Here is a 15,773-nt window from a genome sequence, read left to right as displayed (position 1 = left end):
TGCGTGCTCAGCCCCCTCCAGTACTCCCTGTTCACCCATGACTGCGTGGACATGAACACCTCCAACTCAATCATCAAGTTTGCAAACCACACAATAGTAGTGGGCTTGATTACCAACAACGACGAGACGGCCTACAGGGATGAGGTGAGGGCACTCGAGTGTGGTGTCAGGAAAATAACCTCTCACTCAACGTCAACAAAACAAAGGATATGATCTTGGACTTCAGGAAACAGCAGAGGGAGCACCCATCATCCACATCAAAGGGACAGCAGTGGAAAAGCTGGAAAAGTTTAAGTTCCTCAGCGTACACATCACAGACAAATTGAAATGGTCCACCCACCCAGACAGTGTGGTGAAGAAGGTGCAACAGTGCCTCTTCAACCTCAGGAGGCTGAAGAAATTTGGCTTGTCACCCAAATCCTGACAAACTTTTACAGATGCACAATCAAGAGCATCCTGTCGGGCTGTATCACCGCCCTTAACCGTAAAGCTCTCCAGAGGGTAGTGAGGTCTGTACAACGCATCACCGGGTGTAAACTACCTGCCCTCCATGACACCTGCAGCACCCGATGTTACAGAAAGGCCAAAAAGATCATCAAGGACAATAACCAACTGAGCCACTGCCTGTTCACACCGCTACCATCCAGAAAGCGAGGTAGGTACAGGTCCATCAAAGCTGGGACCGAGAGACTGGAAAAACAACTTCTATCTCAAGACTGCTAAACAGCAATCACTAACTCAGAGAGGCTGCTGCATACATTGAGACCCAATCACTGGCCACTTTAATAAATGGATCACTAGCCACTTTAAACAATGCCACTTTAAATAATGTTTATATATCTTACATTACTCATATCACATGTATATACTGTGTTTTATACCACCTATTGCACCTTGTCTATGCTGCTCGGCCATCGCTCATCAATATACTTTTATGTACGTATTCTCATTCACCCCTTTAGATGTGTATATTAGGTAGTTGTTGGAGAATTGTTAGATTACTTGTTAGATATTACTGCACTGTCGGAACTAGAAGCATTTCGCTACACTGCATTAACATCATACATGTGTATGTGACCAATACTATTTTATTTAATTTAAATTAAACTGGGTTATTTAAATTAAACTATATTCCCCAGTCAATATGGAGGATGTTAGTTACATTTGTTTTCAATCGATACATGATATCGATACATTAAGTATGTGGTGAATTTGAAAAATTCTTAGTACAAAACTACAAACTGGTAACATGTAATGCAATAATGCAGCAAGCCTTATTTTCAAAACCTTTTATTGTGCATTGATTTTGTTTGGAGACATCTTTCACCTCACAACCATTGACATATAAGTTACCTGTGAAATGCCATGAGAACACTGACTGAATCACCAGAACACAAGATAATGATGTTTTTACAATTTAGTTGTAAAAAATGCAAAATACATGTTTCAAAATTGCCCTTTGATTGTTATATGCTACAGTAAGTTACTTTTCACATAAACAATACACTTGCACTCCCAATCATTTATAACCCATGTGATCAAAGGTGTTCATTGAAGACGTCTTTCATAATCATTTATGCATCAAAAATAAATGCATTGTTCATATATAAAACATAGGTGTACTGTAATCAAATGTCAAATATAATTATTCAAAGCAACATAAACGTTTACCAGGCACTAGTTTGCATCAAACCTGTCTTGAGCATGCCCACATAAAAATACTACAATTTACTATAGTACTTACTATAGAATACTGTAGTATACTATAAAATACTATACTACACATTGTAGTATCCCTCAATCATGTCTAGTACTTAGAATATAGAATTGTGTAGTACACTGTGGAATACAATAGTACACTGAACAAAAAGCAACAAATTCAAACAAGGAAATCAATAAATTTGAAGAAATTCATTAGGACCTAATCTATGGATTTCACATGACTGGGAATACAGATATGCATCTGGTGATCACAGATGCCTTAAAAAAAAGGTAGGGGCGTGGATCAGAAAACCAGTCAGTATCTAGCTTGACCACCATTTGCTTCACGCAGCGGGACACATCTCCTTTGCATAGAGTTGATCAGGCTGTTGATTGTGACATGTGGAATGTTGTCCCACTCCTCTTCAATGGCTGTTCGAAATTGCTGGATATTGACGGGAACTGTTGTACACGTTGCGCCAGCACATCCCAAACATCCTCAGTGGTTGACATGTCTGGTGAGTATGCAGGCCATGGAGGAACTGGGACATTTTCAGCTTCCATAAATTGTGTTCAGATCCTTGCGACATGGGGCTGTGCATTATCATGCTGAAACATGAGGTGATGGCTGTGGAGGAATGGCATGACAATGGGCCTCAGGGTCTCATTACGGTATCTCTGTGCATTCAAATTTCCATCGATAAAATGCAAATTTATTCATTGTCCATAGCTCATGCCTGCCCATACCATAGCCTCAACCCCACCGTGGGGCACTCTGTTCACAATGTTGACATCAGCAAACCGCTCACCCACACGACATCTGTCTGCCATCTGCCCTTTACAGTTGAAACCGAGATTAGTCCGTGAAGTGCACACATCTCCAGCTTGCCAGTGGCCATCCAAAGGTAACCATTTTCCCACTGAAGTCGGTTACGACACCGAACTGCAGTCAGGTCAAGACCCTAGTGAGGACAACGAGCATGCAGATGAGCTTACCTGAGACGATTTCTGACAGTTTGAGCAGTTGTGCAAACCCACAGTTTCATCAGCTTTCCGTCTGGCGGGTCTCAGACGATCCCGCAGGTGAAGAAGCCGGATGTCGAGGTCTTAGTCCTGCTTCTACACCTGCATTGCTTGCTGTTTGGGGTTTTAGGCTGGGTTTCTGTACAGCACTTTGAGATATCAGCTGATGTACGAAGGGCTATATGAATACATTTGATTTGATTTGATTAGTCTGGCGTAGCTATACGTGGTCTGCGATAGTGAGGCCGGTTGGACGTACTGCCAAATTCTCTAAAACGACGTTGGAGGCGGCTTATGGTAGAGAAATGTACATTAAATTCTCTGGCAACAGCTCCAGTGGACATTCCTGCAGTCAGCATGCCAATTGCGCACTCGCTCAAAACTTGAGACATCTGTGGAATTGTGTTTTTGACAAAACTGCACATTTTAGAGTGGCCGTTTGTTGTCCCCAGCAAAAGGTGCATGATGGTGTGATGATAATGCTGTTTAATCAGCTTCTTCATATGTCAAACCTGTCAGATGGAAGGATTATATTGACGAAAGATAAATGCTGAGGGATGTATATAGATTTGAACACAAAATTTGAGAAAAATAAGCTTTTGTGAGTATGGAACATTTGTGGGATGTTTTATTTCAGCTCATGAAACATGGGACCAACACTTTACACATTGCGTTTATATTTGTAAAATGAATGGATTCACATACAAGGCAATAAGCTTAAGTTACAAGACAATGCTGCCATTAGCAAAGCATAATTCTAGACACAGATCCTAGGTACACTTAAAAGATAAAGCATGGACAAAGCCATGCATACTAGGCCTAGAAGCCTAGGAAATTATAATTGATCATACAACCTTCCTCCAATGGACAGGATCAGAGAGAACAGCAGACCTTCATTTCATTTATAACATCTGAAGGTGTAAAACCATCCACCATTGACCATTCAAACAATACCAGGTTTACACGAACCTGAGCCCAATGTAAATAAGACAGAAATCCTGAAAGGACAAATAAATCCCTTTGCAGAGAGTAATTTAAAGTTCACCCTGGACAGATACAAGTTACCACTGAGATCATACATCCATATAGATGGCATTAGAATGCTACTCATAGGACAAGTTTCAGATAGAATAATCCCATAGTATCCATGTTTGGCATCTATCACATATTCAATAGTCAGTCCTCTGGATACTGTAGAGAGAGATACATTTTGGCCCCTCAGAGGGGAAATGGCGGACTGGTACTTGAAGCATTGTCCTTTCTGTTTTGTTGGGCCATTTTACTTTGTAGCTCCAGGTGACAGAGAGCACATTGTTTAGGGCCGAGCCTACATGGCCTGGATGTAAGGGAAATAACGGCTGTGAGTGGCCATCGGTCTGAGAGCTGACTTAAGTGTTATTGGCAGCCTAACATAGAGAACAGAAAACGCTGGAGTGCCAATTCAGCTGGCAACAATGGGAGCGGGACGTCCCATGCGCCGCCAAAGAAGAGGCAAGCACTGGCTATCACCAACCAGCGCCAGAACCATGGACAATTCTTCAACTCGTGTGCCATCAACAGACACGTCACTATTAACATCACCAACTAGCTCGGTTATCTCGGACTCGCCAACCATAGGCCTAATAGTTCTTGCCTATTTAGGCCTATTGTTGTCACGAGAATTTTCAATCCCAATGATGATAATAACTGACAATCAATGGCTCTGACCAATCCCCGAGATCTGTAAGACCATGGGTTTAATAATAATTAGTCAAAGACTCTACTAGCTTATGCAAACAGATAGTACAGTTTATTCAGAGAACGTTCTGAAGTCCATTATACAAAGACATCCATTTTATAGCTGCACACATACTTCCATACAAACAGTAGGTATCCTACGCACAGACTTCCACACAAACAGTAGGTATCCTACCCACATACTTCCACACAAACAGTAGGTATCCTACCCACATACTTCCACACAAACAGCAGGTGAGTTTTTATCTCTATAGTTCTCACCACTGTGGATCACTGCCCAGCCGGCAGTTCCATTCCCCCGAGATGAGGGGAACCTTGAGAAGTACTATGCTCTCATAGGTTCCTCCGAGGCCTAGAGATTTTCCTAGGCCCCCCACATACAAGTTCAAATCCTAAGCTACGCCTTGCTCAGACAGTCTTTTTTCCACCATACAGATACATTGTAATTCTGACTAAAACTACACACACCATCCGATTTATGATTCGAATCAATTTCATACAGTTATACGGTTTCAGAGTGGAATTATTTTATCATTATCTTTCAACATATACATTATTTTATCAATTGTACATTTATTAAATCATTATTTATGGAAGTTCTTGTCCCTCATCATCATTAAATCCTGCTAGCATACAGTCACTGCTCTGCCTGTCCCATCCTTTCCAGCCACCTCGCTCTGCTAAATCCGCCCACGTGTTTCTGGTGAATTATTATTATTTACATTCCCCCACCCCCCCTTTTCCGTGATTACGATCTTGTCTCATCACTGCAACTCCTCAACGGGCTCGGGAGAGGCGAAGGTCGAGTCTTGCGTCCTTCGAAACATGACCCACCAAGCCTTGCTTTTCGATACCCGCTCGCTTAACCTGGAAGCTTGCATCGGAGGAAACACCATTCAAACTAACGACCGTAGTCAACCTGCAGGCGCCCGGCCACCACAAGGAGTCGCTAGAGCGTGATGAGCCAAGTGAAGGCCCCCCGGCCAAACACTCCCCTAATCCCGACGACGATGGGCCAAATGTGCGCTGCCCTATCAAGACTCCAGGTCATGGCCGGTTGTGACACAGCTGTAGTGACGCTGCAATACTGCGATGAAGTGCCTTAGACCACTGCGCCACTCGGGAGGCCCAGTTCTTTGCTTAATAGACAATTGTATTTATACAAATGAGAAGACAATCATATCAAAAGTAATGTGAGCATTGCATTGTGAAAAGCAATTCATTTATATGAACATGTATTGCAATGTGAAACGTATTTCTAAATGGTGAAAAAGTCACTGTATGATTTTGTGTGTTGTCAATTGAAAATGTGCTTAGAGTTTTGCAACAACTGCCTTTTTGATTATGTTTTGAGTTTTGTACTAAGCATTGTGAAAATGTACCATATACTTGTGAAAATTGCACAAAGCGATTGGAAAAAAATCTGTACAAATAAAAGTACTTTCAATGAATCAGATTTGATTAGGTCTGTTTCTGCCGTGTTTCACTTCTCTTCAGTGTGGTTTTCAGGGAAAGGCTGATACAGTGCATTTGGAAAGTATTCAGACCCCTTCAATTTTTCCACATTTTGTCAAGTTACAGCCTTATTCTAAAATGGATTAAATAAAATTCCTCATCTACACACAATATTCCATAAAGACAAAGCAAAAACAGGTTTTTAGACATTTTTGCAAAAATGTATTGAAAATAAAGAAATGCCTGAAATGTCTTATTTACAGAAGTATTCAGCTATGAGACTGGTTGGACATGATTTGGAAAGGCACATACCTGTCTATATAAGGTCCCACAGTTGACAGTGCAAAAACCAAGCCATGAGGTTAAAGGAATTAAAGGAGCTCCGAGACATTTATTTAACCAGGTAAGTTGACTGAGAACACATCATTTACAGCAACAACCTGGGGAATATTTACAGGGGATAGGAGGGGGATGAATGAGCCAATTGTACGCTGGGGATGATTAGGTGATCATGATGGTAGAAGGGCCAGATACGGAATGTAGCCAGGATTCTGGGGTTAACATCCCTACTCTTATGATAAGTGCCATGGGCTCTTTAGTGACCACAGTCAGGACACCCGTTTAACATCCAATACGAAAGACAGCCCCCTACATAGGACAATGTCCCTAATAACTGCTGTCAGGTATTGGGATATTTTTTTAGACCAGAGGAAAGAGTGTCTCCTACTGGCCCTCCAACACCACTTCCAGCAGCATCTGGTCTCCCATCTAGGGACCAACTAGGACCAATCCTGCTTAGCTTCAGAAGCAAGCAAGCAAGCAGTGGGATGCAGGGTGGAATGCTGCTGTCGATGCACAGATCTGGGGAAGTGTACCAAAACATTTATGCAGCGTTGAAGGTCACCAAGAACACAGTGGCCTCCATCATTCTTAAATGGAAGTAGTTAAGAACCACCAATACTCTTCTTAGAGCTGGCCACCCAGCCAAACTGAGCAATCGGGGTCGGGGACCGATGGTCACTTTGACAGAGCTCCAGAGTTCCTCTGTGGAAATTTGGAGAACCTTCCAGAAGAACAACCATCTCTGCAGCCACCAAACAGGTCTTTATGGTAGAGTGGTCAGACGGAAGCCACTCCTCAGTAAAAGGCACATGGAGTTTAACAAAAGGCACCTAAAGGACTGTCAGATCATGAGAAACAAGATTTTCTGGTCTGATGAAACCAAGATTGAACTCTTTGGCCTGAATGCCAAGCATCACGTCTAGAGGAAACTTCACATCATCCCTATAGTGAAGCATGGTGGTGGCAGCATCATGCTGTGGGGATGTTTTTCAGCAGAAGGGACTGGTAGACTAGTCAGGATCGAGGGAAACATAAACGGAGCAAAGTACAGAGAGATCCTTGATGAAAACCTGCTCCAGAGTGCTCAGGACCTCAGACTGGTGTGACGTTTCACCTTCCAACAGGACATTGACCGTAAGCACCATCTCAACACAAAGCAGGAGTGGATTCGGGACAAGTCTTTGAATGTCCTTGAGTGGCCCAGCTAGAGCCTGGACTAGAACCCAATCGAACATATCTGGAGAGACCTGAAAATAGCTGTGTAGCAACGCTCCCCATCCAACCTGACAGGACTTGAGAGCATCTGCAGAGAATGGGAGAAACTCCCCAAATACAGGTGTGCCAAGCTTGTAGCATCAAACCCAAGAAGACTCAATGCTGTAATCGCTGCCAAAGGTGCTTCAACAAAGTACTGAGTAAAGGGTCTGAATACTTATGTAAATGTGATATTTCAGTTTTTAGTTTCTTTTAAAATTAGCAAAAAATTCAAAAAATAATTTGTCTTTGTCATTATGGGGTAGTGTGTGTAGATTAATGAGGGAAAAAAATATTTAATACATTTTAGAATAAGGGTGTAACAAAATGTGAAAAAAGTCAAGGGGTGTGAATTATTTCCGAAGGCACTGTTTCTCCCTGGCATATTTTGCATAATTTATGCAGCAGAATACAATACATTTTTGGACTCACCTTGTTGTGCTCTGCTCCCTTGAACAGGAAGGTAGCACAGCGGTCCTTCGTGGGCAAATTTTGTCATCAAACGTTGTCATCAGAGTCTGGCATTCTCTTGATTTATGGTGATTTGGAACTGACGTCAGGTCGGAGCTCTAGAAAGAGGCTGGATGACCTTTCCAAATGTATTTTCCCAGTCGGAGCTCGTTTTTGCTTTGTCATTATGAGGTATTGTATGTAGATTGAAGTATCAACATTTGTTTCCCCCTCCAGTTATGCAAGTGTGTAATGGGAGAAGACAGCACAGAGCCATAAAGGGACATGATGGACTAACACTCACAACAACCAGCTAAACTCTAACAGATGTAACACTCTCTGGTGCCACCATGTGGTCAGTCAGGGATACTGCACCCAGAATACAGCCTAATATGGTGAGGAGTGGGGATGCGACTAGAACAAGACATGGGGTGAAGAAATGTACCCATGAGGCGGACCCTGTGAAGCAAGTCATGTCGGACTGAACAATTTAGATTTACAGCCAGGAACCTTGGCAGTCGACTTGGATGGAGCAACTGTGTGTGTGTATGTGTGTGAGAGAGAGAGAGAGAGAGAGAGAGAGAGAGCAATCAGATGTAGTCAGATGTAGGGGTCATTGACCCTTTGATTGACCCTGGGTTCTGCGAAATCCACTCCAGTTGGCCATGCAAAGCAGAAGTCAACACCAACCAATAACGAGAGGCCACAGAGTGCTTCGGAGAGATTGACAGTGTCAAACGACTACGCTACAATAATCCCAATGACAATTTAGTCACAGACAGCTATTCATTTGACACTCTCATGTAGAGGCCTTAATCGTTTTTATTTTTGTTGAGAAAATAAGTAAGTAAGAACCCATCGGGCACAGAAATCAGTTCAACAATTTTTATTTACATTTGGTTGAGTTGTCAACTAGAGTGAATTCAATGTGAAATCAGAAAAAAATTGTCAGTTTTCCATGATGATTAAATGTCATCGCATATCAGGTTTTGGTTGAAATGACGTGGAAACAATGTTGATTCAACCAGTTTTTGCCCAGCGGGGAGTGAGTGACTGTATGAGAGATCTCACGATTGTTGGTTTCTCACAGTGAAATAATGCATAACCGCTCGTTCTTTATCACCTGTTCTAGGTGACTATCCCCCTCCATTGTTCTTTCCACTTAAGTGATAATGCCCGAGAAGCCGGTGTTTGGAGGATATATTGACACCGGTATTGTAATGCCAGAGACGAAGTCGAGCACCAGCAAACCAAGCCAATATATCCTCCAAACACCAGCTGCGAGGGAATTATCATTTTTATACAACGGGTTACCAACATTTTCAAATAATGATTGATATGTTTTCATTAAAAACGTTATTTTGATTAATTTATCATCCTTCCACAAGATATAGTCCTGACACAAATCTAGGGGTGCTAGAGACGCTACCCAGTCGTTCAGTCTTTTGTTCTGTATCTGTGGATGCGACCCAGTTGTTCAGTCTTTTTGTTCTGTATCTATAAACGCAACCCAATCATTCATTCTAAATCTTCCATTGCCATACTGGCTGGCAGCGTTCTTATTCCTTGCTTGATAGCTAGCCAACTACGGCTAACTTTCAGTCACGTCAATTACAGCAAAGTAGCTGCATTTGCATTTGTTTAAGCTGTTTTCTAGGTAGATTTGCCTGGCAGAGAAAATGTGTTCTCTGTTCAGACCAAAGAATAATAAATTAAACCATACATTATCTTTGTTATCTACCACAGATGACATAGCTATAGCTACTTATTGTATGTCACATTTATCTGTACATTGCCCTGGATGGTGCATTGGTTAAAATATTTGTCGGAGTCTGTGCTACTACACTGCTGAAAAAAATAAAGGGAACACTAAAATAGCACATCCTAGATCTGAATGAATGAAATATTCTTATTAAATACTTTTTTCTTTACATAGTTGAATGTGCTAACAACAAAATCACACAAAAATTATCAATGGAAATCAAATTTATCAACCCATGGAGGTCTGGATTTGGAGTCACACTCAAAATTAAAGTGGAAAACCACACTACAGGCTGTATCAACTTTGACGTAATGTCCTTAAAACAAGTCAAAATGAGGCTCAGTAGTGTGTGTGGCCTCCATGTGCCTGTATGACCTCCCTACAATGCCTGGGCATGCTCCTGATGAGGTGCCGGATGGTCTCCTGAGGCATCTCCTCCCAGACCTGGACTATAAAGCATCTGCCAACTCCTGGACAGTCTGTGGTGGATGGAGCGAGACATGATGTCCCAGATGTGCTCATTTGGAATCAGGTCTGGGGTACGGGCGGGCCAGTCCATAGCATCAATGCCTTCCTCTTGCAGGAACTGCTGACACACCCCAGCCACATGAGGTCTAGCATTGTCTTGCATTAGGAGGAACCCAGGGCCAACCGCACCAGCATATGGTCTCACAAGGGGTCTGAGGATCTCATCTCGGTACCTAATGGCAGTCAGGCTACCTCTGGCGAGCACATGGAGGGCTGTGCGGCCCCCCCAAAAAATGCAACCCCACACCATGACTGACCCACCGCCAAACCGGTCATGCTGGAGGATGTTGCAGGCAGCAGAACGTTCTCCACGGCGTCTCCAGACTCTGTCACATCTGTCACATGTGCTCAGTTTGAACCTGCTTTCATCTGTGAAGACCACAGGGCGCCAGTGGCGAATTTGCCAATCTTGGTGTTCTCTGGCAAATGAAAAACGTCCTGCACGGTGTTGGGCTGTAAGCACAACCCCCACCTGTGGACGTCGGGCCATCATACCACCCTCATGGAGTCTGTTTCTGACCGTTTGAGCAGACACAAGCACATTTGTGGCCTGCTGGAGGTCATTTTGCAGGGCTCTGGCAGTGCTCCTCCTGCTCCTCCTTGCACAAAGGCGGAGGTAGCGGTCCTGCTGCTGGGTTGTTGCCCTCCTACGGCCTCCTCCACGTCTCCTGATGTACTGGCCTGTCTCCTGGTTTCGCCTCCATGCTCTGGACACTACGCTGACAGACGCAGAAAACCTTCTTGCCACAGCTCGCATTGATGTGGCATCCAGGATGAGCTGCACTACCTGAGCCACTTGTGTGGGTTGTAGACTCCGTCTCATGCTACCACTAGAGTGAACGCACCGCCAGCATTCAAAGTGACCAAAACATCAGCCAGGAAGCATAGGAACTGAGAAATGGTCTGTGGTTATCACCTGCAGAACCACTCCTTTATAGGGGGTGTCTTGCTAATTGCCTATAATTTCCACCTGTTGTCTATTCCATTTGCAGAAGTGTGATTGACTTGGAGTTACATTGTGTTGTTTCAGTGTTCCCTTTATTTTTTTGAGCAGTGTACTTCTGCTGCCTTGCTTCAGCCTTTTGGGTGTTGATGGTGCTGCAGTGTTCTCTTTGTTTTCACCTGGATGTTGCTCCAGCATTTTCTGTTTGTCAGTGAGGGACTCCAGTAGCTATGGAGCAGCCAGGAAGCATAGGAACTGAGAAGTGGTCTGTGGTCACCACCTGCAGAACCACTCCTTTATTGGGGGTGTCTTGCTAATTGCCTATAATTTCCACCTGTTGTCTATTTCATTTGCACAACAGCATGTGAAATGTATTGTCAATCAGTGTTGCTTCCTAAGTGGACAGTTTGATTTCACAGAAGTGTGATTGACTTGGAGTTACATTGTGTTGTTTAAGTGTTCTCTTTATTTTTTGAGCAGTGTATATTGATTGCAATTATTCCCGAGTGAGTGAGCGTTCATGTGCAAAGGATTAGCATTTCAATTGTTGGAATTATCAAGTGTGTAGTGACACATTTGCGTAAATCCCGCCTTTCTCAGTCTACACCCACTTCCCTTTTGTCCACCAAGCCGTAATACCGGTTTAGCCCACTAGGGCACATCCCCTATCGTTTCCTTGTAACCATATCTACTTTGTTTGTTTGCATGTGCATTTCTGTGATTATTTAGTTAGTTAATAAATAAATGATTGAAACAATTGAAGAATGGATGATTCATAGTGAAGACTGGGTTCGTGCAGATAACCATCAATTTATGACGTTTGGAATGAGACTAACGTGAGGAAAATAATAAATCATTAATTAGAAGACTAATTGATCAGATATAAAAAAAATCTGAAAGTTCTATTAGGAAAATTATAACTTTGTAATCGGAATATTTTCCTTGGTTCCCCGACTTCCTAGTTAATTACATTTACGTGATTAGTTTAATCACGTAATAATAATTACAGAGAATTTATTTGATAAGACACGACAACACACATGCAGTATGATGCTCAGAGCCTCAGACAGTGTAGTTGTACTTGTTCCTCAGTGATCCTCGCTTAGAGAACAGAAGTGCTGTGTAAGCCAGCAAAGTTCTTATGAAGGCAAAACACCTTGGCGTGAAACAGACACCCTGGCCAAATGAAGCTCTGGCACTGACTCTGTTCTGCTTGTCTCCCCTCATCCAAATGATTCAATAGAGATCGATGGGAATAATATAATATGGCCCCTGTCCCAAAAACGATGGAGAGGAGACAAAGATGGATTCAGTTTCTCTTTTTAGCACATCATAGACACATTGTGTGTGTTTGTGCTTCTCTGTTCTGATTTAAAGCTGTCCTCAAGATGAAAGTGAACAAAGCTGTGAGTTTTGACCTTGAGAGAACAGACCTCAGGCTCCTGTTGTACTGTTCTGAACAAATCTTCCCTGCTGCTGAGCTGTGCAGGGGCTTGCCCTGAGCCAAGCTACTATCAAAGCAGAGAGGGAGGAGGTAGGGCCAGGAGGGAACAGAGGAGAGAAGAGCTTCAAGCACACTAGGGGGTCGGAGAGAGAGACGGACGGAGAGAGAAAGAGAGCAGAACCTCATCACCTCGACACATTGAGATCAATGCCTGATGCCAAACCAGGAGCTTCTAGGCTCAGAAGAGAGAGAAGAGATGAAAACATGTTCTGGCACACGCCATTTTGTCTGTGATTGGTCAACAATAGGGATACTTCAATAAAGTATTTGGTGGTTCATTTTCATGCACATTTTTCCATGAGAAATACAGCACCAAATATTGTAGTTAGATGTAAAATTGCTTGGCTTAAGATCTCCTCTGCAAAAATGTCAAAATTAATCTTAGATCAATTCTGACTTAGTGTATAGTGGCTACGGAGTCTCAAAATGGACAAACAGTACCATTGCTGTTGTTTTTTTTAATGCGAAGGTCTTTAAAGGGAGTATGCAAGTACACTCGTTCGGTCAAACTGAAGCATGCTGATGCCTTAAATAACATAGTATATAGAAAAACTAAATAAGAATAGCAATCCAAACTATACAGGAGCTTCTCATCTAAACCATATTGCATATAGTGTTGCACACTTGATTAATGCAATGATTCACGAATGTGTAAAGATTTTAAAAACCTTTAATTTTCAATTTGGCTAACAGAGCAAAAATGCTGTCTACTGGTATAATTTTCTCTTTTTTTAGGGGTGGATCAGCTTAATATTACAGAAAGATTGTTTACTTCCATCAATGTAATTGTCTGCATCATTCCAATAACCCATATCTTTTTTTGGTAAATATACATATCTATGTACATACACATATGTATACATATCAAATCCAGAAAATCACATTGTAGGATTTTTTATGAATTTATATGTAAATTATGGTGGAAAATAAGTATTTGGTCAATAACAAAAGTTTATCTCAATACTTTGTTATATACCCTTTGTTGGCAAGGACAGAGGTCAAACGTTTCTGTAAGTCTTCACAAGGTTTTCACACACTGTTACTTATTTTCCACCATAATTTGCAAATAAATTCATTAAAAATCCTTCAATGTGATTTTCTGGATTTTTTTTCTAATTTTGTCTTTCATAGTTGAAGTATACCTATGATGAAAATTACAGGCCTCTCTCATCTTTTTAAGTGGAAGAACTTGTACATTTGGTGGCTGACTAAATACTTTTTTGCCCCACTGTATACAGTTTAAGTCGGAAGTTTACATACACTTAAGTTGGAGTCATTTAAACTCGTTTTTCAAACACTCCACAAATTTCTTGTTAAGTGCATATTAGAAAGGCTAAGTCCAAGTTTAGTTTCACTCTTAATACAAACAGAGGGTACCTGTTGTAGCCAACCAGGGTAGGGTGGAGAGATACAGTAAGTCAATAGAACCACCCGTTCCTCTGCTCCTCACCTGCTGCCCTATGCCAGATAGAGTCAGCAGAGGCACGTTCTGCCTAACAATCATTCATTAATATGAGCTATGGATTATTTTATAACATATTATAGTCTGAAAGTGCCACAAACATGCAGCAGACACGCACATGCAAGCACAGTACACACACACCCGAACACACACACGATTTTCTAGTCACTTTTACCCCTACCTACATGTACATATCACCTCAATCACCTCAACTACCTCATACTCCCAGCACATTGACTTGGTACCATTTAATTTAGACTCATTATTGTTATTTTATTGTGTTATTATTTATTTTATAATGTTTTACTTTTTAACTCTGCATTTTTAGGAAAGGGCTCATAAGCAAGCATTTCACGGTAAAGTCTACAACTCTTGTATAGATTGACACACACGGGACCACCAGTGTGTGTCAGGCACAAGAAGCATAAAACACAAGCCTGGAAAAAGCGCAGGTGTGTGTCTGTGAGAGACAGAGGGACAGAGAGAGACAGTTGGCGTCTATGAATGATTTAATGTAGTAGGATAATTGATTGAGTGAATGTGATGTCTTTCATCAAAGAAAACAGAAGGACACTGTATTATTTTGGAGTGCTAGAATGATGAATCACTGGATCTCCGAAAGCAGTGAATTGACGAGGTGTTAGGCCTAAGTGCTTATCCGACTGATCAAAGGAAACATCATGGCTAGGCCAAATGTGTAACATTTTATCCATATAGCGGTGATAAAAAATATATATCATGGAGAAAAAAATATGAAAAAAATCCCAGCCTACGGAGCTGTCAAATTCACCCTTGGCCACACTCTTGACCATAGTTACGAAAAAAATGTTTCCTGTTAGCCGCACTGAGTGGAAATGTCCCCTATTTGCGCGCCCCTCCTACTCCGTGTTCAAGTGAAAGCCAACATTTACAAATTGTCAGTGGCGAGCCAGACCTGTCAACGAGTTATGAGCGTGGAGCGTATATTCGATGAGTTTGGACACTTCAAAAGGTAGGTTACCCGGAACAATATATGTTTATTGCATTGAATCAGTTTAACCTTGCTATCGTAAACTATAAGAATGTGTCCTGTTCAGTCGACCACCCTCCATAGGAATATGATGACCGTATACCCTCTTGTAGTCAAGAGTTTTTAAAATATTTTTAAATAGCTCTATGGGGATTATGGTTATATTTATGGTTAGCCTAGTAGCCCTAAATATGGCAGACCTTAAAGTGGATGTTTCTTTTTCTCTGCACACAAAATGCAGCAGCTTTCTTCCTTCTTCAAGTTGGTATGAACTTGCTTTTAGAGAGACGGATGTGTAGTGCCTTGCATCATTGACGCGTTAAAATTGTATAGACATTCTCTTTTAGAATATATTAATTTTTTTCATTCTCACTATGCAACCATAACACTTAATGTACACCTACTGTATAGTTAATGTTTGGATTTTTTGCATATGAAGAATATTTTTTTTGTTAGGCTACTTTATTATAAGAACGCATGTATCAATTATGTTGGATAGTAACGGTTTTATTTATTTGATGCACACTAAGACTTTCCTGTAATTTAAACGGGAAAACACTGTAGAATGCGTGGTAAAATACACTACTCAAAAAAATAAAGGGA

At 41.7% G+C, this 15,773-nt stretch overlaps 1 protein-coding gene across 4 annotated transcripts in view; it reads left to right on the top strand.

The window, feature by feature from the left end:
* Positions 1 to 14,971: 14,971 nt before the first annotated feature.
* LOC110529902 (solute carrier family 22 member 16) overlaps positions 14,972 to 15,773 on the top strand; it is a 105,848-nt gene continuing 105,046 nt past the window's right edge. For 3 of the 4 annotated variants that reach the window (XM_090243423.1, XM_090243424.1, XM_036985462.2), the window contains exon 1: positions 14,972 to 15,152. In XM_090243423.1, the coding sequence (XP_090099549.1) occupies positions 15,016 to 15,152 (137 nt within the window). In that variant the 5' untranslated portion in view covers positions 14,972 to 15,015. The remainder of the gene's footprint in view (positions 15,153 to 15,773) is intronic. The other variant, XM_090243421.1, reaches the window with a different exon arrangement.

The sequence above is a fragment of the Oncorhynchus mykiss genome, chromosome 8, assembly GCF_057628025.1.
Source record: "Oncorhynchus mykiss isolate SJ-2025 chromosome 8, ASM5762802v1, whole genome shotgun sequence".
NCBI classification, from domain to species: Eukaryota; Metazoa; Chordata; class Actinopteri; order Salmoniformes; family Salmonidae; genus Oncorhynchus; species Oncorhynchus mykiss.
Note: the sequence above shows the minus strand (reverse complement) of the source record. Positions and strands in the feature narration are given on the sequence as shown.